Raw genomic sequence first — 26,284 nt, 5'->3', positions numbered from 1 at the left:
CTATCTCGCTTCGCTCGATAGTGTCGATGTAGTCAGTATGCTCCACTATCTCGCTTCGCTCGATAGTGTCGATAGTGTCGATAGTGTCGATAGTGTCGATAGTGTCGATAGTGTCGAAGTACAATACATTACCCCAGAAATCTTTCCACTACAAAACACTTTTGTTCCAGAAAAAGGAGTGTATACGTAGTACATACATAGTAGTGTACTGGCAGCTAGTGTACTCCACTATCTCGCTTTGCTCAATGGTGTCGGCACATTTTTGGAAAACTACAATACCAAAGAAAGAGGTAGAACAAAATTTTGATATTCTTGCTTTGCAATTTACTACAACCCTCTCACAACATTCTTCAAACCCGTGTGTCAAGCTTCTCTCGAAAAATGCTTAATAGAGTTAAATTAAAGGCCCTTCATTTTTCTCGAGATTTCCTCATATGAAAGCAATCTGCACCCTATTAAACTACAATCCTCTCTTACTATCCTCGGGAAATAGATTCCATTCTTTATGCGGCTGTAAAAAAGAAAATGCAACTCACTAAAGAGAAAAGAAAAAAAAATAAAGTAAAATAAAAAGAAAATAAAATAAAAAAAGAAGTTATGTAAACTCAAAGTCACGTGTATATAAGTTGCATTGGGGGTATGCCCTACACGCACATCTCAATCAATTGCGCACCTCTTCACACCAAACTATGGAACCAAACAAAAATTCAAATTTTTCAGTCTAAGATTGTAAAACTAGTCTCTTATCAACGCTCAGTTCATTACATATACATACACAATGGTATGTTTGCTCTATAGATATATGTCAACGGTTTGCCAATATGATCATTTTAGTAGCATCAGAAAGAATAGAGGCGCAAGAAAATGCATTATAGAAGACAGGGACGATCAAGGCTATAAAAAAAAGCCATTTCCTTTATGAGACACGAACTGGGGTGCAGAGTTCCAAGATATACGTCCAGGGAGTCAGTATCGCTAGCGAGTCATACCCAGAATAAAAAATGTCTCTGGGAATGCCCGCTGCCAAACCTTATATTTTAGTGCTAAAAAAGTAGTTCAGTTCATTTGTGACTAGCTCATACCCCTATACTTTATGAGCTACTCAAACTTGTGCTCATACTCATGGATCAGACAAACCGGCTTGAATACCACATCTACTTCCCCCCCCCCCTTCCTGAATACTAACAATCAACTTTTTCTTTTTAGGTCGCTATCAAAACATACGAATTGAGAACTAAATCCAAGGAAGAGTTGGAAAACCAATTGGTTGAATTGAAAAAAGAGTTGGCCAACTTGAAAGTTCAAAAAATACAAAGACCAAGTTTACCAAGAATCCACATTGTTAGAAAAAATATTGCTAGAGTGTTGACCGTTATAAACTTGAACCAAAGAGACAATGTTAAAGCTTTCTACGAGGGTAAGAAATACCAACCAAAGGACTTGAGAGCTAAAAAGACCAGAGCATTGAGAAGAAGATTGACAAAATATGAAAGATCACAGGAAACTGATAAGGCCAGAAAACAAAGAATCAGTTTCCCACAAAGAAAATTCACCATCAAAGCTTAAAAGTAATATCTTCGAGTTGTTTGAAACATGAAAGTCAGCATGAAAAGTTTAGTGGTGTAATTTTTGTATAATAAAATATAATGTTTTTTTATTTCGATATCATACATATATATATATATATACTTTGTACTTTTTCGATGAAGAGGATTGAAACAAGTTCTTAAGGAAACAAAAAGTAATATGATGGAAAGAAAGAATATACCATGACATTTTCACATACTTACTTTTACCTTTAACTAGACATTGTTACATCCCCATTATTCTGTTTCGCTTCTTTCTTTTGCTTTTTGAATGCATTTATCTTCTCCTTTAATTCAACATCATCAATTACATTTTCCAATTTCAAAGGCATCCTGTTGAAAGGATCAGTTGCATCACTCAACAAATGGGCTTTTATGGTTGACCTATCAATACTAATCTTTGATGAAGGCAAGATGACAGGATCTTCCATTAATGTAAACATCAACGGGTCAAGGAATTCGTCGGGTACTTCTCCTAATTCCAATTCTTCATTCTCTTCAACTTTTCGGTTTTCCTCTGCCTTTTGAGAGAATTTCCTTAATCGGTCGATTATCTTATTATCAACAAACGTTCTTGTTGTTAAAATGTTTTCTGCTTTTTCAAAATATGAGATATTAAAAGATCTTCCATCTCTAGATACAGCAACAACAAACTCCTTTTGCGATGAAAGATTCACATAAACTTCACAAATGTCACTAAGAACCTTTTTTGGTTCAAAATCGTACTTCTCAGGAGCTTCAACTTTTAAATTTGAACATTTGGGACCAACCAAAACGGACAAATTAAAGTCCAACATACCTGCTAGTCTATCTACGAGTTCTGGCAATACAAAACCTTGGGGTACTTCTCTAGTAAACAATTTAAACAACTCAATTGTTTTGTTTGATAAGCTCATTAATGATTTGGCTCTTTTCTCCGCAGATTCCAAATTATTACTCAATTCCTCTGTGCTCCCCATCTCTTCGTTAGTTGGTTCTCCAACTAAACGACGCTTCATTTCAACTTGGTAGTCATGAATCGAATTCAACAAGTTGAACGATTCATCTAATAAGTAAGTTGTATCGTTGAGCATTCTCGCAATAAATCGAATGAAAAACTCAACATTATTCTCTGAGTAATCTTTTAGTTGAAATCTATAGTGTGGCGTTTTCCATAATTCCTCAAGAATTACTGAGATATAATACCTGCTATTAAACTTATCATAAAATTGAGATGATGCACCTGTTTTCTCAACCATAACGTAGAAATCGAGTAATGAATACAACAAATTGCTCAAAATTAGCTCATCACTACGGAATATGGATGCACTGAAACCTTCTTGACCATTTGGTCCTGGTAATGATCCAATAAACAAAATTTCAACCAAATTTGCTTTCATGTGGGGATTTCCTATTAGCTCTGGACACCTGAGCAATATAGTGGTGAATTCAACAAAATGAATCAACTTCTCCTCATTTCCAACTAATGGACATCCTCTGAAATTAACGGAAAACTTACAATAGTTGATAAGCCCTTCAAGTAGAAACTCGGGGTAATATTTCCACGGTTCTGGTGTCTTTGTCTTTAGGAAATCATGATCGTCCAATTGTGAAACATCTGTGATTCTAAAAATTGGAATGGACAACTTCTTTTGAGGATATGCGTGGTTTGGATCAATCATTCTGGTTATAAAAACAGTTGCGCCAATAACGAAATCAAAAATTTCCAACTGTAATCCCCGGAGACTGAAAATTGCTTGAATGGCGTATTTTTCAGAAATAAATTCTCCTACTGCCTTTTTCATTCTCGGCAACCCTGCTCTCAATGCATTTGCTTGTAATGGGGTCGTTCCCGGTAGCTCTCCGGACTCTATCATTGCTATCCTTTGCTCACTTTGTTTAATGTTTTGTTTGAGCCTATCAAATTTTATATATATCCCACCCATACCATAATGTACATAAGCTAAAGTTAAGTTGAAACAGTCGGAAATGAAATTTGGCTTAGAAATGGTACCGGAACCGTTTTCTTCCTGTTTCTGTTTACTATAGGTATTGGCTTCATCTATCAGCGAATTGACTCTTGCTTCTTCCAGGATATCCAATAATTTACTTTTTGCAAAATAATCAACGTCAATTTTGTTGATTTTGGCATAAACTGGATAATCCAAAAACGGCTGGCTTAATTTTATTAATATCACGGTAATATTCAACATTAGACCATCACTTGGAAGCTTTGTAAAATCAGCATGACTTCCTCTCCTCAAATGGCTTAGGTTTACTAGGTCAGCGAGCCACTTTAAGACATCCTCTCTGGTTTTTGTTGAGCCACGAATTAATTTATCAACAATGGTGAACAAATGGTCAATTATTATCCTGTACTCGCTTTGTGCTAACTCGAATGCACTATTAAGTTGCGGTTGTGACATTTCCTTTGGATTTGTACCAAAGTACTGTTCGGAAGAGGCATCTAAAGGAGAAAGTCTTAATACCGGCCCCAATAATGAGTGCCACTCAAACTCTAGTCCCGTTTGCTTCAGGCTTGGGAAAAATCCATCAACTTGTGAAAAAATAGCCGCAACTGGTTTCAACAGGACCAAAGCTTCAAACATCCTCATATAGCCAAGGTGTTTCCCACTAGTGATAGACTCTTTTCGTATCAACTTAACGCTAAGTGTTGGAAAAATCAAGTTCAACAAGGTTAACACGCCATCGTCTTCTATTGCCTCCTGAATAATTTGCATTAAAAACGGCGATATTTCAGAGAATTTTTCAATGAGGAAATTGACTGATTCCTTCAAATTGGACTTTGCAAACATATCGGGGAACTGTAAGGCCATATTTGCGTATCTTACAGCATGCTTTAGTATTGTTGATAGGAATGCAATCTTTTCATTGTAAAAATGTGACTTTACCGGCAATTCACGTTTTTCATAATATGCACGTTGATAGATGGGATATATATAGCTTAGTGGGTCTGGCTGAGTGTAGTCTGAGTTCAAGAGCTCCATGAACACCTCGTCAAGGTAGTTTTCATCAAGTTTGCCTATTTCATTTTCAGCAACTTGGTGAGCAGTAGTGACAATATCACTTGATGGTGGGAGATTGAAGATACTTGATACTTTATTTGCCGCCCAATCGAAATGTTCTTCATTTGGTTTGGGCCTAGGAGTGGGGGATGGAGCTGCCTCTGTATGTGCAGCTGCCCCTTTATTTGTAGCTTCCCCTTTATTTGTTTCTTTCTCTGTTGACGACAGTTTCTCAGTTGCATTACTAGAACTTAACGCGGCTAACTTTGCTAGCCTTTTGGACCTAATCTAATAAATTCCATTAGTATTCATCAAAGGAAAAAAGGTGCTTAAAAGCATAAAAGGACAAGCTTTATTTGAGTGAAGAGATGACTATACATACTTCATCTGCACTGGACATGGTGTTATACAAGACTTGAGCCTATATATTGTGTTTATGTCCTAATTGCCAGTTATTTTACACCCTTTAGAACTACTTGTAATGCACTGGTATAGTACAGTGGCAAGAATACTCTTTGTTGTTATAGTTGAATCAAGTTTACTTATTATCTTTTCTCTCAATACGAGAAAGCAAAAGCAAAGAAAAAAAATGTGTGTGTGCGAGAAAAAGACACAGACTATCGACCAGTGCAAGATAGTCTCTACTCGACAGCTCGACAGTTTCTAGTCTCTACTCTACTCTCTTTCGATTTCGCTCTGCTCGACAGTTTCTAGTCTCTACTCTACTCTCTTTCGATTTCGCTCTGCTCGACAGTTTCTAGTCTCTACTCTACTCTCGTTCTCGACAGTTTCTAGTCTCTACTCTACTCTCTTTCTCGACAGTTTCTAGTCTCTCCTCTACTCTCTTTCTCGACAGTTTCTAGTCTCTCCTCTACTCTCTTTCTCGACAGTTTCTAGTCTCTCCTCTACTCTCTTTCTCGACAGTTTCTAGTCTCGCTTTGCTCGATAGTGGAGCTATCATTGATATATATCCCATTTCCTCGAGACTAAAAAGGTTGAGAGGAAAAGAAAAAGGCGACACTATCGAGCAAAGCGAGATATTGATACACATCCCATTTCCTCGAGACTACTAGAGGGAATAAAATAGGAAAAGAAAAAGGTCAAGAGAAAAAGAAAACGAAAGCGACAAAACGGCAAAACGGTAAAGCGACAAGACGACAAGACGACAAAGCGACAAGACGACAAAACGGCAAAACGACAAAACGAGAGTAAGAAAAGTGTGAGAAAAGTGTGAGTGCGAGAAGTGTTAGTGCGAGAAAAGAGTGCGAGAGTGTGTGAGTAAATGTCAGATTAAGTGTCATAGAAATAGTACAAGTGTCATAGAAAAAACTACACCTGTTGGAAAAGACTACAACTGTTGGAAAAGACTACATTTGTTAGAAAAGACTACATTTGTGAGAAAAGAAAGCAAGCGATAAGCCAAGCCCATCAGTTTTTGACTACAACTGTGAGAAAAAACTTTTACTGTGAGAAAACAAACACTAAGAAAAGGTAAATCAAAGAAACAAGGTAAATCGAAACCGATTAACTTTCCATAGTATACAAATTTCGTGTTAACAAAATTTCCTTCACCTTTAATTTTTTATTTCACATTAAAAAAAAAAAATCCACTACTGGCGATTAGGATTATATACTTGTTATAAGAGGAAAGGAACACATAAAAGGAAAGAGTCACGGTGGGAATTTCATATTCTAAAGAGTTTTCGGTTTTAGTTTCCAGTTGGTGTGTTTCCTAGTCCCGTGCTTATTGGTGGTTTTTGGTTTATTGATATTGATTTGTTTTTCGAGTTTCATATTTTATTTATATACCAAAAAATTTTAATATCAGGATTAAAACATAATCCTGAAAAAGCAAGAAGAGATACAAAAGAGGACCCCTTAATTATTGAGGGAAGTGAATTGAGACTGTCGCCCATCTATACCATTGAGACTGTCGCCCATCTATTCCATTGACTGTCGCCCATCTATACCATCTAAAGCATAATGACGGAAATTCCTCAATCGATAATCACGGCTTTGAAAAAATATCAAGATCGACCATTCATCTTGTACCTTGAAAAAGACTTGATCAAGTTTATCAAAAACTCGATATTGGGCAATATCAAACAACCAGAGTATGTCATTCAGGCTCAATACTTGAAAAACTCATATTATAGGCTTTTAAGTCATCAATTATGTCAATATTATAGTCTACAGCATTGGAACAACCAGTCAAACGAAATAGTTGTAACCCCAAACGATAACTTTGATTACGAATCTTTGAGAAGAGAAATTGACGATGAGTCTAGTGGCTTTGTCAAAATTATTGATATAGCCCCTCAATATCAAGCTGAGCATTCCCCACCACCACCACCACAAGCACAACCACATTCTGCTCCCCTTCAACAACGGCTACAGCAGCAACATCAGCAACTCCATTCTCGAGATAACAACTGTTCAGAGTATGTTCACACGGAAAATACTCGACAAATAATAAAGCCAAAACTCATTGTAAAGAAAATCATTAATAAACTGTCAACGCCTGAAAGCGACATCGACGAGCAACTAGGCAAAGAGAATTTTTCAAAGCTAAAACTTGAGGAGATAACAACCGAGCTGCCAGCATCGGAGGCAGAGGCATCCGAATCGACAAGCACAACTGTTTCGTCATCAATTGAGAGCCAACGAGCCTCTAAAGAAGCTTTGTATAAGAAATTGAGAGAAGAGATATTTCTTAAGGAGGATGAAGATCAAGTAGAAGAAGGTGAAAAAGAGGAAGAAGAAGAAGAAGAAGAAGAAGAGGCAGAAGAAGAAGCAGAGGAGGGAAAGGAAGGGGAGGAAGAAGAAGAAAAAGAAGAAAAAGAAAAAGAAAAATTGGAGAATGGAACAATAGAAAGTGCAGATATGTACAGGCATAATTGGTCACTGAAACTTAAAGGTTACGATAGAGATTACAGAATGAAGTATAAGCCCCGTAATCATTACTATTATCATCAACAGCAGCAGCAGCAACAACAACAATTACAACCACAACCACAACTACCACATCATCATCATCATCAACAACAGAATATGCAACAATTTCAGCAATATGGTCTTCCCCAGCAAGTGCCAATGCAATTTTCTTATCAGCAAATGTACCCTCCAGGTGGTTTATCCCCAACGATTCCACAAACTGGCCCGGTTCCTGTGTTGTACAATCCTTACTACCCAAGCCAACCTCTCATTCCTCAAACTTATGGGTACTCCACGTATCCCGGAATTCCCATATACGATAAGGAGACCGAGAGAAGAATTTTGAATAATCCATATATTATTCTTCCTAGAGACAATGGGTATAATGAGAGGTATAAACCAGTAAAGCTGCAGAGGAACAAGAGGCAGTATAACAACAACAACAACAACAACAACAACTACAACAACAACAGCAGCAACTACAACAACTACAACAACAGTAACAACAACTACAACAACAGTAACAACAACTACAACAACAGTAACAACAACTACAACAACAGTAACAACAACTACAACAACAGTAACAACAACAGTAACAACAGTAACAGTAACAGTAACAACAATAATACTAATAACTTGAGAGGTGCATCGCCTCTGAATGGAAATGTCAAAGAGTCAAACAAACTGTAGCCCTAAGGCTAAAGAGTTTCAACCTGAGAGGTGCATCGCCTCTGAATGGAAATGTCAAAGAGTCAAACAAACTGTAGCCCTAAGGCTAAAGAGTTTCAACCTGAGAGGTGCATCGCCTCTGAATGGAAATGTCAAAGAGTCAAACAAATCTGTAGTCCTAAGACTAAAAAGTTTTATAAAAGTTTCACAAGAAGGAGAGGGGTTCAAATTAACATTTGTTATAAATTGGAAAAATGAAGATGCATAATAGAGATTTGTGGCTTAATCCTTGTCTAATTTCTTAGTTTCTCTTTCGTCAACCATGACCCTATTTTTTTTCCCTCTTTCGCTAAAACGTTCTCTCGCTCATTAGAACAAGTCTCTTACAACTAGTTGGTTAAACGAACCGAGTATATCACAGGGAACAAATTGCAATTTTTCTATTATATTCATTAATTTTTCCTTTTTTTTTTTTTTTTTTTTCTTCCATTTTGCCATGTAACATATTAACCCACACAGATCTTCACCCTTTCCCCCCCTTGCTTTTGTTACGTACCTCGAATTTTTTTTCAAATCAAGATAAAAATGTCAAACCAAGTTGATGATGACTTAGTGCCAGAAGAAGTAGAAGGATACAATGTGGGAGAGAAGAAGACAATTGAAGAATACAACAAATTAGACGCTGAGGATGAAAGTTTAGCGAAATGGAAAGCATCGTTGGGTTTAGCCACGGATTCGACCCCATACCCGGTGAAGCCAGGGGACAAACGTAAAGTAGTTGTTACCGAACTTGCATTGGAATTCCCAGAACAGCCAGAATTGGAACCTATAAGAATAAAATTAGAAGACGCGCACGGTAATACGATTGTCGATAAGGAAGTCAAGTTTAGTATAAAGGAGAAAAGCATTTACCAGCTCGTGGTCAAATTCAGAGTTCAACATGAGATAATCACTGGTTTGAAGTATTTGCACTCGGTTAAAAGAGGCGGTTTGAGAGTCGACAAAGTCGAAGAACCATTGGGCAGTTATGCTCCAAATACAATAGAAACCCCATTTTATGAAAGGAGATTTACCGAAGTAGAAGCTCCTTCTGGAATTCTTGCTCGAGGCACTTATTCTGCTCTCTCAAAATTCATCGATGACGATAAAACGGTCCACTTGACTGTTCCTTGGAGTTTTTCGATTGTCAAATAATAATATACAATCGTGATCTATAAGTAAATATTAAACAAAATATATATATATATATATATATAACAGTTTCTTTTTTTTTTCTTTGTTTTTTTTCCCCCCTTTTAAAGAAATATGGGGTAAGAAAGCCCACGATATAATCTTTTATTAAGGTGTAAGGTAAGGTAAGGTAATTATGACTCTTGTGGATTTTTATTATGGCTTTTGTCAATTTTTATTATGGCTTTTGTTAATTTTTATTATGGCTCTTGTAGGTTTTTATTATGGCTCTTGTAGGTTTTTATTGTATGGATGCTTATGTAGACTCTTGTGTAGAGGCTTAAACCTTTTCAGAGCGTGCTTCCTTTCTGGAAAATATGCTGGTGCTTTATTAGAGTTTCGGTGGTTGAGATTTGGTACTGCAGCAAACTTTTTAACTTCTTCTTTTCCCACCTTGTGAAATTTCCCAATATTCGCCTTTGGCGAATCCCCTAGTGGTGCACGGAAATGTATTCTATTTAGTTTGTTATTTTGAACACTTAAAGTATTGTTGATATCCAGAGCCCGTGAAAATGTCCCGCTTTGGCTCTTTGATGTTGTAGTTGTTGTATATGGTCCGCCGCGTTCATAGGATGGCCAGTTTTTCTCATAGGCATCAAAGTACTCATCTATATTAAAAGTACTCAAATCACCAGGGTTCTTGTCTAATTGTTTGTACAAACTTTCCAATTTCTCAACCTGTCTGAAATCAAATTTGGAACAGCTTGATAATGACCCCTCATTGTCATTGAAAACTTGCAAGAATCTGGAAACGCTATCTATATCTCTCTTCCAAAAATCGGTGGATTTCAGCTCCACAAAGGATGATATAAGTAACAATGTCTTTGCCCGAGTACTAGCAACATAAAAACACCTTCGCTCTTCATCTATTGCATTGGTATCCTCCTTATTGCCTAATGCAAACCCAGCAGGAAGCAAGCCTTCTGACAACCCTGGAATGAAAACAACGGGCCATTCCAATCCCTTAGAGCCATGAATGGTACTTATAGCTACTGCCAGTTTTTTTTTCTCGTTATCGTCTTCGCTTTTATCATCTGCGTCGTATAAACCAACCGACTCAACAAATTTGATTATAAAGTTGTCTCTTTCTGCCACTTCTTCTTCTTCTCCTTCCTCTGCTACTTTATCTTCTTCTTCTTCTTTTTCTTCTTCTTCTTCTTTTTCTTCTTCTTCTTTTTCTTCTTCATTTGCTTCCTCATCCGCCATAAACAAATCTTCCAGTGGTTGGAATTGGCAAAATTGACCTCCAACTTCTTCAACGTTGAGCCTCATCTCCTCCTCATTTTCAAACTCTTTCTTGAGGCCAGAGTCAGAATATACTTGGTCAAACAAGGTTCGCACGATAGGACTATTCTTTGTATTGGTATCGCTATCTGCTATCTGTGATAAAAACTTTTCGGCATTATCGATAATACTTACATACGCAGAAACACTTGCTTGCGCTTTGGAGGCCAATTTTAGGTGGTTACACGAACCCGTTGCCAACGACCGAAGAACGCCATGCGCGCTAAGGCCATCACTTTTCCCTCGAAGAATCTGCTCTTCAATTGCTTGCACCGTTTTTGGTCCCAATCCACGTTTAGGATAATTCAAGGTTCGAAGTATTGAAATCCTATCATTTTTATCACCACAAACTTTCAAGTAATCCATTATGGCCACGACTTCTTTACGTTCCCAAAACGCTCTACCGCGAACCATATGGTATGCAATTTTCCTCCTAACCAATTCCGTTTCAATTACTCTGGTCTGAAAGCCGGCTCTTACTAGGATAGCTATATCCTCAAGCTCTACCGGCGAATTAGGCAAATTTAATAGAAACTCAATTTGATAAGCAATCCATTTGGCCTCCTGTCCCGCTGATTCTAAATTCTTATAAATTGGTGCAAAAGATTCCTTGTATTGAGACGTTAAGTTTTTTGCAAGCCGGTCACTCTGTTGCTTCATGAGCCTCTCTGAAAATTCCAAAATGTCCGTTGTTGACCGGTAGTTCTCTGTGAGAGGAACTATTGTACACCCAACCCCAATCTTTGTATAGTAATCATGCATTTTCTGAAAGTTTTTGGATTGTGCTTCTCTAAAGGCGTATATGCTTTGGTCGGGATCTCCAACAATAGTGACATTATGTTGGTACTCAGGATAGGAGATGTGGCCCTTTGCAAACATGTACATCAATTGCAATTGAATCTCATTGGTATCTTGAAACTCATCCACTAGGACGTGTCTCATGTGGTGTAGAATGGGTACTTTTGTGATTAAATCGTAGCACAACAACAAGCAATCATCAAAATCGAGTTTCTGTTCATCTGCAAGCTTTTTCTGATATGCACGGTACAAATAGCCCAAACACGCATTATGATTAGGTTGTCGCAAATAATCCTCGGGAAGTATGCCCTGTGCCTTAAGTTTGCCTATTTGCCGTTTAAAGTTCTTAACGTTGATTCCGTGGTTTTTGTCACAACCAGGGCTATTCTCTTTGAAAAGGGACGTGTCTTGTTCTTTAGATGATGATTTCCAAAGCTTGTCGATAACTTCTTTAGATAAATCCTTATCAACCATCTCTTTTATCAATTGATCCTTATACCTTTCATCTGCAATGGTGTATCCTTCTAGTCCAACTTTACTGCCGTATTTTTTTATAATTCTATAACATATGCTATGAAATGTTCCAATTAATAATCGATTTACCGCGATCTCAGAAGTACCTAGTAATTGTTCCAACCTTTTATACATCTCCTGAGCCGCCTTTTTAGTGAACGTGGTGACTATGATATTCTCTGGCTTTATCTTTTCGTGTACTAGCAAGTAAGCTACTCGCGATACAAGTACTTTTGTTTTGCCAGTACCTGGACCTGCAATAATTTGCAATCGGCCATTACCAGGAAATGTGACTGCTTTGCATTGGTTCTCATTGAGACCTCGCAATATTAACTCTGTATTCAAAGCAGAAATTGACATCAATTGTTTTCTAATAGCAGAGGAAAGTAAACGCGCGTGTTTGGTGATAATCATTCATTGGGTAAGAGAGGAGAATGGGCGGATTTGAATCTATAATTTCAAGTTTTTTGCAATAATTTCAAAAGTTAAACAAGAAAAAAAAAAAAAAAAAAAAAAAGAAGAGGAAATTCTGAAAACACCATCGGGACATTTGGTAAAGAATAGGTTTACTATTGGTAAAAAACCATCCTATTCTTCTCTTTACGGTCTTCTCTTGCATCTAAGTACGAGGAGTAGCCATATATTTGATTTCTGAACCACGTTCAAAAATTCCAAATTGGCATTCTCTTTACCAAAAAAAAGAGATAAAGTGACGTAGAGAACCACAGACAAATGGGTCAGATTGCCAGTCGGTCGTTCTAAGTTATTCCGCAGAAGGTCAAGAGCTCCGATGATATATTTTAGCGAACGATTTTTCTTTCAAAAGTTTAATCCTGTAAGGAGGTTTATTGAACAAATTAACCGAAAAGCACGGGTCGCCTAGGCCAACAATAAAAAAAACACGAAAAGTTGCGAAAAAAAAAAAAAAATTTGCAACATATATCGCTACCAAACGTGCTCACTATGGAGCTGCCACCAACACTATCGAGCGAAGCGAGATAGTGGAGCAGTACTAACTACATTGACACTATCTGGCGAAGCGAGATAGTGGAGCAGTACTAACTACATCGACACTATCGAGCGAAGCGAGATAGTGGAGCAGTACTAACTACATCAACACTATCGAGCGAAGCGAGATAGTGGAGCAGTACTAACTACATCGACACTAGCAATACTATCTCGCTCTGCTCGATAGTATTGCTCTATAGTATTGCTCGATAGTATTGCTCGATAGTATTGTTCGATAGTATCGCACTAGAGGCAACCAGCATCCTAAATTCGTATCGACCGAAAAATTTAGTCACTAAGTTTGACTCTCATTTTCAGGCCTAAGATTTCAAATCGGTGTGTACTACGCATCGGTCTTTTTTAAAGAGTAGAAGAAGATATTTACAACTAGAAATCCATACTTTCTCTACTTATCCTCTTCTCCCTATTCACCTCAAATACCCCCCCTTTCTCCCAAGCCCTATCTTTCTTCTCTCTTTATACCATGTTTCCTATTGTAATTATTCACGTCAATTTTTAACTTAGCTTTTCTTTTTTTCTTTTTGTAAACTTTAACAAAACTACTTTTTCTACCCATATTATATTCCTTTATATCAGTGGTTTTGATAATTTTGTCTACACCAGACTTATTTTCTCAGACAAGAAGAGACAAAGAGAGACAAAGAGATAAAGAGAGATGCTAGATGCAAGTGTACATTAAGTTTTTACTTATATTGAGCTTTGCCTTGAATTTGGCTTTTTGTGATTTATCACCACAGGAAACAAGTACAACAAATCGATCGTTGGATATTGCATATAGAGCACAAAGAGATGTCTCGCGTCCAATACCCATAGATCAGCAATCATCTCCCGGGTTTTCATTAAATTCATTATTTGAAAATAAAGGCTATACGATGGAAAGCGTTTCTAATTTAACAGAGTTGCTTCAGTTGGGTGCAAGGACTATCTCAATCGATCTATACTGGAATGAGTTTACTTCAATATGGCAGCTCTGTCCAGCGCCGTTCCCCAAAAATATGACATATGATATGAACAATGTGATGAACTTGACTTGGGAGAATAAGACATACACATGCCAAGTAGGTCTCACGACGAACAATATCATGTCCAGTCTATACAACTTTATCTCATCAACAAACACAAAATTTGATGCCAACTTTTTCCACTTGATATTGAACTTAAAGTCGATTCACTATGAAAAATCAAACAGAACTATGGCCCTAGAGAACATCTATTTCCCTAATTCCGAAATCAATCTAATGGGTAATTCTACACTTGGTGATATATTAGCGCCAATTTCTTCCTACATTTTCACCCCGGAAGTCCTCGCATCTTATAGAGAGCGCAAGCTGGCAGAGGTAGACAATTCAGAATCCCAAGTATTTTATGCTCAATCGAACTTTACAATGCCATCATTGAACACTGTGCTATTTGGAGAATACAAACGACTTTTGGTGAATGTTTTATCAAACGAATTGGTCGATTCGCGCAGAGTATACAAGACAAATAGTCAAGATGAAAAAACAATTTTTCTAAAAGGCACCTTGCCTTCTACAGTTTTCAGTTCTGCAGAAGCGGACGCATTCTGTGCTAAAGTTTTACCGGACCACAATAGCAGGAGTGTAATCCCATTCAACGACACGATTTCCTTTTACAACAACATCTCATTATCTACACACTTTCGTTATGTGATTGACAGTGATGCAAAACCGTTTGCTTTGGAAGATTTGAGCCGTTATGTGAGGTGTGGGTTGTCGCCAATTTTGAATGCCAAATCATACCACACAACAGAGGAGACGTTGTTGGATGTTGAACATGTATATCGAGATTTCGCTTCGTACTTCTTTTGGTCATGGAAATCAGGCGAGCCAAGAATCCTGCTGGAATCTACTGACTTAAGCAGACTGTCAAGTGATGGAAGCAATGTGGCGTATAAGTGTGTCGTTTTGAACGTAGAAGGTTGGGATGTTGCAGATTGCTACACTGAGTATCAGATAGCATGCCAAAATCAAACAGGACCCAACGATTGGTATATTCCGCCTCACAATAGAAAGAACTATTTTGAAATAGACAAAGATGATTGTCCCCCGGGCTATTCCCTCGGCGTCCCGAGGCTGAGCTTTGAAATGGCAGCTTTGTACAGTGCGATTTTGGATCACGATGCGACTATACCAGTGTGGATTGACTTGAATGACATTACAGTTTCATCATGTTTTGTTTCTGGTGGACCCTATGCTCAGTGTCCTTACCAAAGAACAGTCACCACTACAAAGTTTGCAAGAATGATTGCACCGAGTTCGATAGTCAGCTTAGTGATATTAATCTTGATATTTTTAGAGAAGATTCTCCGCAAGAACACCCTTCAAACTAATCGAAAAAAGTATTGGAAGAAAGTAATAGCAGAACATTATCTGAAACATGAATATGAAGGAGTGCCGTCATAGAAAACAGGTTCTCCTTATATATATATATATATTCTCTTTCATAAATTATAGACAATTACATAGATTTGGTAAGGTTTCTTCTTTCTCTTTGGCAATTATTTCATAGAGAATGCAATTCCACTTCGAATCTCAGCTGGAGCAAAAAAAAAAAAAAAAGACGAATAAACCTAAAATCGCGACAGCTACCGCAATCTTTCATTAAAGGCTGGAATGAGGTTCTATGGGTTTTTTTTTTTCACTCTCTTTCCCATTATATTTGTCTTTCCAAGCCAAGGGATATCTTCATTACATTTATAGTATCAGCTTTATATCCAAATGAACAATCCTAACTGGAAGAGTTTATCCAATGAGTTGAGACGTAGGGCTCAACAAGCAGGTGGAAACAGAAGTCCCAAAAGTCCGCTTGCACTCTTTGGTGGTATTGGAGGGCTATTAGCTCTTGGTGGTGTTGTTCTTTTTGCCCAGAATGCATTGTTTAATGTGGAAGGTGGACAGAGAGGAATTTTGTACTCGAGAATTGGAGGAATTCAGGAGAAGATTTACCCCGAGGGTACCCATTTTGTGATTCCATGGTTACAAAGACCTATCATATATGATGTTCGTGCAAAGCCAAAAGAAATTGCATCGTTGACAGGAACCAAGGATTTGCAAATGGTCAATATTACGTGCAGAGTGTTGTACAAGCCAGATATTTTCAAATTGCCCAGAATCTTTGTAACTTTGGGACAAAATTATGAAGAAAGAGTTTTACCATCTATTGTGAATGAGGTGTTGAAATCGGTTGTGGCACAATTCAATGCGGCACAATTAATAACCCAGAGAGAAAAAGTTTCGAGATTGGTGCGTGAGAACTTGGTACGTCGTGCTGCTAAATTTGACATTGCTTTGGATGATGTCTCCTTGACCTATATGACATTTTCACCCGAGTTTAGCGCTGCAGTTGAAGCCAAGCAGATTGCTCAGCAAGACGCACAAAGAGCTGCATTCATTGTAGATAAAGCAATACAGGAGAAACAACAATTGGTGGTAAAGGCTCAGGGTGAAGCCAAATCTGCGGAATTGATTGGTGAAGCCATTAAGAAATCAAGAGATTACGTAGAATTGAAAAGATTAGATACCGCAAGAGAGATTGCAAACATTTTATCATCATCTCCAAATAGAATTTTATTGGACAATGATACCTTGTTATTGAACACCGTGATTGACAGCCGTAATAGCCGTAAATAGGGTTAAGTTTATCAGATTATGTTTTTCTTCTTCTTCTTCTTCTTCTTCTTTTCTTTCTTAGATGTATATATATAGTTGAAGAGAATAAAATATAGTTTTTGAAAACACTTTTGGGGCATGACAGGGCAAGTTGAAGAGTACAAATAAACATTATAATTCAAATCCAATAAACATTTATCAAAAAATCCAATACGTTAAAAATTAAACTAGAAAATAGAGTTTACAATATTTGCACCCACCGAGGCACCAGCACCAAATAATGCCGCCTCACCAAAACGACTACCAAACTTTTTCACCTTTTCATGCCCTGACGAGTGTGGCTGCTGCTGCTGTACAACAGCTTGTGGTTGTGGTTCTACTACTTGGTACTGTTGAGGGGGCTGGTAAGTGGAGCTTGGAGGAGGGAATTGTGCATAGCCACCACCGTAAGAGGGCTGTTGTTGAATAGGGGCTTGACCGTATTGAGCTTGTGGTCCATATGAGGCATACGAATTTTGTGACGATAAAGATGGAGCTGCCGGCACACGCGTTGTTTCACTAAACTCCTGTTCGGATATAATTTCCACATAATTTGATGGGAATACTCCCATCTTATCACGGCTCTCTCCTGACTTGAAGCCTTTCCACCAATCTTCTGATAAATGTTCCACAACTCCTAGTTTATCTCCCTTATAAAGAGTCAAATCGTCTGCTTCCTGGGCTTTATAGTCATACATTGCAACACAGTAACCAACTAGTGGTTCTTCTTTGCGAACAGGTGTGGGCGGGTACGCTGGAGGTTTTAGTGATGTGTTGGCAAAAGCTTCAGTTAATTTATTCGTTTTTTCCTCATAAGAAGAAGGGTTTCGGTTTGGTTGTGAAACTTTCACATCATTGCTTGCATAGTTGACGGGACCTTTCTTGGAGGGGTTCAATACATCTATACCCCATGGCTCTTTGTCTTTTTGGTATTTCAAAGGTATGGCCTGGACAAGTGCATCATATAGTTCTTCGGTTATAACATCAGAGTCCTTTAAAAATTCCAACTCTGTTCTCACCGTGGTCAAGGAGCGATTAACTAAAGCCGCCGACATTTTCAGATATACTATTCAGTTCCTTATAAAATTCTTCCGTATCAGCGTCTCTTTTTATCTAGCCTGATCTAATGACAATAATCGGTTACTGAAAAATCTGTGAAAGGAAAGAATTACTTAAAGGGGGAAGGAAGGATATCACCTTCTTTTTCTTTTTTCCTTCACGCTACCACAGCCTATATGATCTACAAAAAAGAATAAGAAAAATAATACGGGTTATGCGATGAACAATCGACACTATCGAGCGACACTATCGAGCAGAGCGAGATAGTGGAGCACACTACCTGCCACAGACACTATCGAGCACACTACCTGCTACAGACACTATCGAGCACACTACCTGCTACAGACACTATCGAGCACACTACCTGCCACAGACACTATCGGGCACACTACCTGCCACAGACACTATCTCGCTTCGCTCGATAGTGCCTATAACTGTAGAGCACTGCTTAATTTGCACACTAGTATTCACAACTTGCCTTTACGAATAATTTGACAACTATTCCGAATATTAACCGGATAAGGAGTATGCCAAACTCAAAAAAAAAAAAAAAAAAAAAAAAAAAAAAACTGTGCAACCCTCTTTTTATCTCTTTGATCTTTTTTCTTAAATTTTCGCAGTCATTTCATCAAAAGAAACATGTTGTTTTTCATCTTATTATAGGGCACGATTTCTGTATTCCTTCAACTAACTCAATTATATCGCTTCCAAATGCACCTGCAAGTCTGCAACTTGGATTTGAAGCAATCTCCGAAGAAATGTGCCATAGTTCGTAAATTCTAATAGTTGAATCATTCGAAGCAACGCAAATTGAACAAAAATCCGGACTCGTAGCAGCGCTAAGAATCCTTAAATTACAAGCAGAGTTTACCTCAACTGTAGGAGTCATATCGGGATAGGAATAAACGCGCATCAAATTGGATTTTGTTGAACCGCCGAAACCAAAGGTGGCCACTATTTCCTTTTTGTATTTAGACCAAATTAATGATGTGATTTGACCATCGGTGTAAAATTCATTTAGTAAGGTACCGCTTGTAGTGTGCCAAAATCTTATCTTACGGTCCTTGGAACCACCACCAGTAGCTAGCAACGAGTTTGTCCATGGACAATAAGAAAGTGCTTTTATGGCGGCATTGTGAGGCAAAACAAACTTAAGTACAGGCGCTTTCAAATCCTGCAAGTTCCAAATCGTGCAACAATTATCATTTGCACCCACTGCAACTTCATTATTCTGCATATTCAATGCGAGGCCTATTGTAGATACATATAATAGAAAGAAAAAGAAAAAGAAAAAGGTTAGCAAAAGTTCTTTTCATCAAAGGAGAAGCAGTTTATCTTGTACTTACCACATATTTGTTGTTGGTGACATTTGAAACTGTTTACCACTTCTATTTTGACGCCGCCGTATGTTAGTACTGTGATTTTGAAAATGAATACTTCGCCGCTGTCGTCGCCACCTAAAAAATGTCGTTCGTTATCAAACCATGCAAAACAAAACAAGCATTTACCATCGCCTAATTGGTATTCCCCAACAACCTTATTTCTATCGTTTTTTTGATCAACTACAAATATCTTGCCATTTGCCGTGCCAACCAAGACCAAGAATCCAACTGGACCACAGCTGATTGCCGTTATGAGCTCATCATTATCGCAACTGACTAACTTGACGTAATCGTCGCCTCCCCAAACGTATATTTTTGTGCTAAGCCCAACAATGACTCTATTTGTTCTGCTTGACCAACTTACTAAATTTGAATAATAATCATTTCTTAATCCTGGAGCTTGCAAGATATCGTTTGCTAAAATAGAACGCACCCACGGCTCCTTTTTTTTACCTCCATTCAATTTGTTTATCAATTTAGAAATTTGGTCTGAGTCTTGGCGAGGTTTGGTGGGTCTGTTACCGAGTTGCTTCTTATAGGTATAGTGGGTGTTAAATTTCAACACGCTTGAGGAATACTTGAAATCCAATGCTTCAGCAACTACTTCTTGATGTAGATCCATAGGACTCCAAAATGACGACGAGTTTGCATTTTTCACAGACGAACACGCCGAATTCTGCGATGCTAGGGAAGAGTTGGGATCCGGTTGCAAAATTGACCTCCCGTAGAAGGAATCGTCTCGAAGTGACAAGTCAACTTGGCTCACTTCTAGAAGGTCTAAGTTAGTAGTATTCATCACTGTGTTTGATGCATTCGAGCTCACTTTATAAGCCAGTAATGAAGATGAAATTGGGATAAACCTATCCCCCATGAACGCAGCACCAGTAACTGCCATTTTTTTCCACCTAATCTTCTTTAATTCACAGGCACTGGAATATATGTCTACTGGAAACCCCCCTAAAAGACTCTCACAACAACTTTCAAATAAAGTTTTTTTTATTGAATAACTAGCAATAAATTAGTTTAGCAGAAAAAGCCTAACTAACTTCCCTTTTTCAACTTGCTGAACCTTCTTCTTCTTCTTCTTCTTCTTCTTTTTCTTCTTCTTCTTCTTCTCCTTCTTCTTCTTCCTCTTTAATTTTTTTTTTAATTATGCTGTGTTATTTGTGTGATGGATCTTTATCTTTCCCCGTGTTCTGAAATACCGCTTCCTTGGCTGGCCCCACTTGACGTCCCTTTCTCGCTGTGTGTGCCCCTCTCCCCCTCGCCGTTTTCCGTTTTCTGTTTCTTTTTGCAACCAAACAAAAGAATGCGCGCATACCATCGATTTGCAAAAACTGCTACCAAGTGTTTATTAGAATTTAGTGAACAATTATCATCATTATCATTACTATCATAATCAATGTCATTAGAGGAGGTAAAAAGGTTTGTATGGTTTTGTTGGTATTGACCCGTGAAGCGTATATGAAGGGCATAGTAAAATACACAAGTGGAATACTTTTTTACACTTTTTCAGGTGTCGTGTTCTACAACATTGTCAAACACGTCAAAGACCCATTTATTGATGAAATCTTTCATCTTCGACAGTGTCAAGTGTATTGTTCTTTGAACTTCAAGCACTGGGACAATAAGATAACCACGCCGCCAGGACTATATATTTTGGGGTTTTTGTACTCAAAGCTTTTAGATTTCATTACTGCCCAAAAGAACCTTTGCCAAAGCTATAATGTATTGCGTTCATTGAATTTATTTGGCGGATTGATTATCTTACCAATTGTGCTAAAAAATTTCAAACGGTCAAATTACAATCAGTTTTGGACTGTAAACGTCATTGCTCAGCCATTGATATTTACATACTATTTTTTGTTTTACACCGATACTTGGTCTGCTATCTTTGTGTTGATTTCACTCACGTTGATAAATACAAGATCAAGCCAAAGACCGTACTGGAGTGCAGGTTTTGGATTCCTAAGTCTATGGATGAGACAAACAAATATAATTTGGCTTGCATTTATCGCTGCTGTCTACATCGATCGTCAAATCCTTAGAGACAGTGGCGTCCCCAACAGGATATCTCAATTTGTTAAAAAATGTTTCCAGAACTGGACCAATATGTCAGGATATATTACCTGCTTTGGTATTTTTGCTGTTTTCCTTGTAGTCAACAAAGGAATTACTTTCGGCGACAAGGACAATCATCAAATGCAGTTGCATCTTGTTCAATTATTCTATTGTTTTGCATTTATCAACTTTTTTACATGGCCCGTTTGGCTTACTAAACGATCCGTTCAAAGCTACATACGCTTTTGGAAAACAAATCATGGCGTGAATTTTGCAATAAATGGTTTGTGCTTAGGTTGTATCTACTACATTATTCAAAACTATACCGTTGTGCACCCTTTCTTACTTGCAGATAATAGGCACTACACTTTTTATATCTTCAAGAGACTCCTTCTGCACAAATTGAGCGCAATAATAGCTGCACCAGTGTATCATTTTTCAATATGTAATATGGTCAGGTCATTTTATAGAACCAAAAAACTAAACCTATCGCCAATAACAATACTTGCTTATTTCACCGCTGCAGTATTAACACTTGTCCCATCACCACTATTTGAACCAAGATATTACCTCATCCCATTGCTTGTTTTCAGGTTGCATATCCATTCTGCGTATGAATATGCCAACTTGATTGAATTTTTTTGGCTAAACATAATAAACTTAACTACCAGCTATATTTTCTTCCATTACGAATTCACCTGGTTAAGTGAGCCAAATAGAATACAAAGGATTATCTGGTGAAAGTAAAAAAAGAAAAGAAAAGAAAAGAAAAAATACTATAGGTATAAAGCCGTAATGTTGTATATGTAAAGTATATGTAAAATGTCATATATTTTAATCCTTGATGTCTATATCTTGAAGCTCCCGGATGGGGTTTTCTGACGCCAGGCCCTGTTCTTTTTTCTCCTCCTCCTCCTCCTCCTCCTCCTCCTGCTTCCCATCGTCATCATTAACCTCTTTTTCTTTGGCTTCTCTCTCCTCTTCTTCCCTGTCCTCCCTCTCTCCCTCCTCCTCCTCCTCCTCTTCCTCCTCCTCATCTTCTTCTTCCCTTCCTGTCACCACTTGTGACAATGGGCTTTTGTTTGAAACTTTTCCTGTTCTTTTTGGCAATAGTGAGGACTTGCTGTCATTCACGCTTTTCGGTAGTGATGTTGTCCGCCCATTTTTAACAACAATCTTTTCCAGACCCTTTAGACTATCAATAAGGTTCAAATTGTTTGTTATGAAAGTATCAATAGATTGCGAACTTTTGTTCTGCAACAGGAGAATGGAGACTTGATTACTTTTCAACTCAGCAAGTAAATCTTGATTGATTGTGTCTTTATTTTCCTCGGATTCTAAAGTGAGCATCCATTTCTTTAGAGCTCTTCTTTTCAACATTTCCAAATATGGTATTTCCAAAGTAGACTCCTTATCAACAAATACCAACTCTCCTTCATTACCAATGAATAAATCTCCGTCATTATTCTTTTTGTTTAGTTTAATGTCCCAATTACCGATTTCCAAGTCATTAGCAAAAATAAGCAAAAAATCTCCCCATGTTTCAGCAATTCGAAATTTAAAATCAAAATCCCTTCCAAATAGTATAACTTGTCCCCAAGTTCCTTCAGAAGCGGGCGAGAGATCAATACCAATGTAATTTCCAACTTCATCGGTGATCATAGGAATCCACATTGGGTGAGCAAATGTCTCATGTATGGTGCCTGGCGGAATAGACCTTTGTTTGGGCATCTTGTGATAACTTGAAACATGGTGGTGGTGGTGGTTGTGATGGTGGTTGCTGCTACTGGATGACGATTCATATGAAGATATGGAGGCTTTTCTTGCAAACATGTCTTCTGTTATATCAAAAGATGTTTTCTCGGGTGAAATGTTGTTGGCTACATTTACACCCAAGCCAAGGGTTTTCTTGTGCTGGATCATATTTGCATGCGATATAGGCAATTTATCTAGCTCATTTGTCTTATAGTTTTGTTGCCTTATTTCATTGTTTATGAAATCCGAGACTTTTCTCCAATTCTCTGTTTGTATCATTATTTCATCAAGAGACATCAACTTTAATCCAAATATCAATCCGTTTGTTTCCATGTTTAAACTGCTACTAAAGTTCAGCTGTCCGTCTGTAATCTTAAAGAACTCAGAAACACAAAGCGGTAACCTTATATTCAAATCTTTTTGAAAATCCACCAAGTCATCTGATGTGCATTTACTAAGTAGCGAACTATTCATATCTGGGGCATTTTTAATTAGCCAATGTTTAATATGTCTCCAGGCTAGTTTCATCTCATGAACACCGGCAATAGAGCTTATTTGATCACTACTACTACTGCTGCTGCTACCACTAGGACCACCGCCGATGTCATTCATTCGGTTACTCCCATTAGTATTTGTATAATTGTGATTAGTGACCATTTCCAATGAAGACTGATTATGGTGAGTGTAAACACCGAGTAAATTCTCGGTATCTGGTTTATTCACTCTATTGAAGGACTTTCTAGAGTCGTATTCCGAGTACTTATCATCTGTACTAAGCAAGTAAATAAATTCTTGCAACTTTTGTCCTAGTTTCATCAGTTTCCAGTCCAGCTTTCTCCAACTTTTTGGAAGTATCGGGTTAAAAAAAAAAAAAAAAAAAAAAAAAAAAAAAATTTGGGAGAAACTGGGGCTTAAACAGGTGTCAATGCTAGCCTGTTCTGTAAAAGCAATGCCTTTAACGAAAGTGGGTAAGATTTTATGAAACCGGCAGATGGCGCAATAGTGCAATGTCTTACAAGTGTTCTCAGCTTACAAACAGTAACCATAAATGTATTGTAAACCCATTAAAGTTTTACAATTGATTCGTATTCTACTTTTTCTAGCCGATGCAAGTGGAGTAAGGAAGATCAATGTCAAAAACAAAGCTAAAAAAATTACGCGACTAGAAAAGAGTGCTAGACTTCCGTATGGGGAAATATACGGCAATAAAAGGCTATATAAAATTAAAGAAAAGAGAATACTGAGAAACTAATAAGAGAAGAGAATACTGAGAAACAAGTATAAGAGAAGAGAATACTGAGAATATAAGAGAAAATCAATAAAGACTATAAAGAGAGTGAGAAATATAAAGGGTGAGAAATATAAAGGGTGAGAATCTAGTATAAGAAAAAAATTATAGAGGGTGAAAAAAATTATAGAGGGGAAAAAACTAGAGTGAGAAACTAGTGAGAAACTAGTGAGAACTAGTGAGAAACTATAGAGGGTGAGGAAAACTATAGATAGAATGAGTGCAATTCAGCATTCAAGTGAGAGACTGCAAATAGCGTGAGTGCAATTCAGCATCAAAGTGCAAATCGAGTGCAACTTGATCTGCAACATGCCTCACAAAATGTAACCAGTGCATGAAGTACAGATCTCATCAAAAAAAATGGAGAAAATGTACGATATAAAAACTGGTTCTTTTCGCTTTGGAAAGGGCTATCATATAGTGATGAACGTCGAGGCAAGTAAACCTAAAACAGGAAATTTGACTGTTTTCATAAGAATCCAGTCGTTGCTCACCATCAAAAGTAATGATAACCACGATTCGTGGTAAACAAATTAAAGAAAAGAAGAAGAAGTAAAAAGTGAAAAATTTAAATTGGAAAAAAAAAATATTTGTACTCTATGAAAAATTATCGCGAACTACAATGCTAGGGATTAGGTTGGACTTTTTTTCTACAAATCTAAGGATTAAGTAGGGACTTTTTTAACCAGCTTTTATCATGGACAAACTTGCAAGTGTACGGGAGCATTTACAAATCTAGATCGTATGATTTGATATTATTGAAAATATACGTAAAATACACTTTACCCCCCTAAAATATATAAACACACTTTTATATACCTTTGCCATTTGATGCATCACCCAATAGTATATACATCTCCGACTTCTTTATGAATTGTTTTCTTTATTAAAAAATTTATCCCTTCATTCATTCTTTCATTCTTTCTTCCATTCTTTCTCTCCTTCTCTCTTATTTTAGAGTTCAAAACAGCATTACCAATTCGAAGCAGCAGCATCTTCAGCAGCTGGGGTAACTCCTGATTCAGCCCAGTCAACTTCTTCAGTTTCACCATTCCATTCAGTTTCACCTTCAGTAGCTTGAACTTCTTCAACTTCTTCACCCTTTTGTTCCTCATTAGCATTTTGCTCAATCTCTTCTGGATCTCTGTAAAAGTATAAATCTGGCATAACTGACCATTCGGTTGTTCTGTCAGCAATGATACCTCTCAATCTCAAGACTTCTCTGGCCAATAACCACCAAATCAAACCAATAGAGTGTTTACCCTTGTTATTACATGGGATAGCAACATCCACATATTCAGATGGTGAATCCATATCGGTTAATGCAATAACTGGAATGTTGACGTATGATGATTCTTTGATAGCTTGAGAATCGGTTCTTGGGTCAGTAACAATAACTAATCTTGGCTCCTTGAATGAACGGGTGATATAATTGGTAAAGTTACCAGGAGTGAATCTACCAGCAATGGCAGTGGCTCCAGTGTGAGCAGCAAATTTCAAAACGGCTCTTTGACCAAAAGTTCTCGATGAACAAACAGCAACATCTGATGGGTTTGGTACTGCGGCAATGATTCTTGCTGCCAAAACAATTTTTTCCCAAGTCTTACCAATGTTGATAATGTTAACACCGTCTGGTCTAGTCTTGTAAACGTATGGCTTGTTGTGTACTTGAACATTCTTTGATCCCAAATGAACATTGGCTGCTAACAATAACTTAGCATCTTCTGGAGTTAAGTCAAATGAGGCTGGTAATGACATCTTGAATGAAACTGTATGACCTTGTTCGTTATTAAGTATATATCAAGAGACTGAGTTTTTTCAGAAAAATTTGAAAAATTGGTTTTTTTTTTTTTTCCTCCTCCTATAGAAGAAAATAAAAAAAAATTGTATAGAGCTTGTAGTATTGACTTGTACTACGAAGAGGAAAAAAAAAAATCCGTGGGCAGGGGAAGAAATGTAGAGTTGTACTAGACTTTTGCGCGACCACGTCGCACTGCTCGGGACGAGGTCCGTCTTTTTC

The 26,284-nt window shown here is 37.6% G+C and overlaps 11 protein-coding genes across 11 annotated transcripts; 5 read left to right on the top strand and 6 right to left on the bottom strand. All coding sequences in view use genetic code 12, as the record gives it.

Annotated features, from left to right (window-relative positions):
- Positions 1-778: 778 nt before the first annotated feature.
- Positions 779-1,566, top strand: RPL35 (60S ribosomal protein uL29; the record flags this gene model as incomplete). The annotated part of the gene is made up of 2 exons (XM_049324198.1): positions 779-781; positions 1,207-1,566. 2 exons carry the CDS (start codon positions 779-781, stop codon positions 1,564-1,566), a joined length of 363 nt encoding a protein of 120 aa, XP_049180025.1.
- Positions 1,567-1,798: 232 nt separating this feature from the next.
- On the bottom strand, positions 1,799-4,991 carry KGF56_002918 (ubiquitin-ubiquitin ligase; the record flags this gene model as incomplete). Its single annotated transcript, XM_049324197.1, has 2 exons — positions 1,799-4,879; positions 4,974-4,991. 2 exons carry the CDS (start codon positions 4,989-4,991, stop codon positions 1,799-1,801), a joined length of 3,099 nt encoding a protein of 1,032 aa, XP_049180024.1.
- A 1,583-nt stretch (positions 4,992-6,574) lies between these two features.
- FGR44 (Fgr44p) lies at positions 6,575-8,218 on the top strand (the record flags this gene model as incomplete). Its single annotated transcript, XM_049324196.1, has 1 exon — positions 6,575-8,218. One exon carries the CDS (start codon positions 6,575-6,577, stop codon positions 8,216-8,218), a length of 1,644 nt encoding a protein of 547 aa, XP_049180023.1.
- Positions 8,219-8,782: 564 nt separating this feature from the next.
- RDI1 (Rdi1p) lies at positions 8,783-9,391 on the top strand (the record flags this gene model as incomplete). The annotated part of the gene is made up of 1 exon (XM_049324195.1): positions 8,783-9,391. The coding sequence occupies one exon, from the start codon at positions 8,783-8,785 to the stop codon at positions 9,389-9,391; it is 609 nt and encodes a 202-aa protein (XP_049180022.1).
- Positions 9,392-9,649: 258 nt separating this feature from the next.
- On the bottom strand, positions 9,650-12,382 carry KGF56_002915 (DNA helicase; the record flags this gene model as incomplete). Its single annotated transcript, XM_049324194.1, has 1 exon — positions 9,650-12,382. The coding sequence occupies one exon, from the start codon at positions 12,380-12,382 to the stop codon at positions 9,650-9,652; it is 2,733 nt and encodes a 910-aa protein (XP_049180021.1).
- Positions 12,383-13,713: 1,331 nt separating this feature from the next.
- KGF56_002914 (uncharacterized protein) lies at positions 13,714-15,474 on the top strand (the record flags this gene model as incomplete). The annotated part of the gene is made up of 1 exon (XM_049324193.1): positions 13,714-15,474. One exon carries the CDS (start codon positions 13,714-13,716, stop codon positions 15,472-15,474), a length of 1,761 nt encoding a protein of 586 aa, XP_049180020.1.
- A 315-nt stretch (positions 15,475-15,789) lies between these two features.
- On the top strand, positions 15,790-16,701 carry PHB2 (prohibitin subunit; the record flags this gene model as incomplete). Its single annotated transcript, XM_049324191.1, has 1 exon — positions 15,790-16,701. One exon carries the CDS (start codon positions 15,790-15,792, stop codon positions 16,699-16,701), a length of 912 nt encoding a protein of 303 aa, XP_049180019.1.
- A 206-nt stretch (positions 16,702-16,907) lies between these two features.
- PIN3 (Pin3p) lies at positions 16,908-17,774 on the bottom strand (the record flags this gene model as incomplete). Its single annotated transcript, XM_049324190.1, has 1 exon — positions 16,908-17,774. One exon carries the CDS (start codon positions 17,772-17,774, stop codon positions 16,908-16,910), a length of 867 nt encoding a protein of 288 aa, XP_049180018.1.
- A 653-nt stretch (positions 17,775-18,427) lies between these two features.
- KGF56_002911 (uncharacterized protein) lies at positions 18,428-20,055 on the bottom strand (the record flags this gene model as incomplete). The annotated part of the gene is made up of 2 exons (XM_049324189.1): positions 18,428-18,993; positions 19,125-20,055. The coding sequence occupies 2 exons, from the start codon at positions 20,053-20,055 to the stop codon at positions 18,428-18,430; spliced, it is 1,497 nt and encodes a 498-aa protein (XP_049180017.1).
- A 2,000-nt stretch (positions 20,056-22,055) lies between these two features.
- Positions 22,056-23,792, bottom strand: SMI1B (Smi1bp; the record flags this gene model as incomplete). Its single annotated transcript, XM_049324188.1, has 1 exon — positions 22,056-23,792. The coding sequence occupies one exon, from the start codon at positions 23,790-23,792 to the stop codon at positions 22,056-22,058; it is 1,737 nt and encodes a 578-aa protein (XP_049180016.1).
- Positions 23,793-25,236: 1,444 nt separating this feature from the next.
- Positions 25,237-26,022, bottom strand: YST1 (40S ribosomal protein uS2; the record flags this gene model as incomplete). The annotated part of the gene is made up of 1 exon (XM_049324187.1): positions 25,237-26,022. One exon carries the CDS (start codon positions 26,020-26,022, stop codon positions 25,237-25,239), a length of 786 nt encoding a protein of 261 aa, XP_049180015.1.
- Between the last annotated feature and the right edge of the window lie 262 nt (positions 26,023-26,284).

The sequence above is a fragment of the Candida oxycetoniae genome, assembly GCF_023343755.2.
Source record: "Candida oxycetoniae strain CBS 10844 chromosome Unknown scaffold25, whole genome shotgun sequence".
In the NCBI taxonomy this organism is placed as follows: Eukaryota; Fungi; Ascomycota; class Pichiomycetes; order Serinales; family Debaryomycetaceae; genus Lodderomyces; species Lodderomyces oxycetoniae.
Note: the sequence above shows the minus strand (reverse complement) of the source record. Positions and strands in the feature narration are given on the sequence as shown.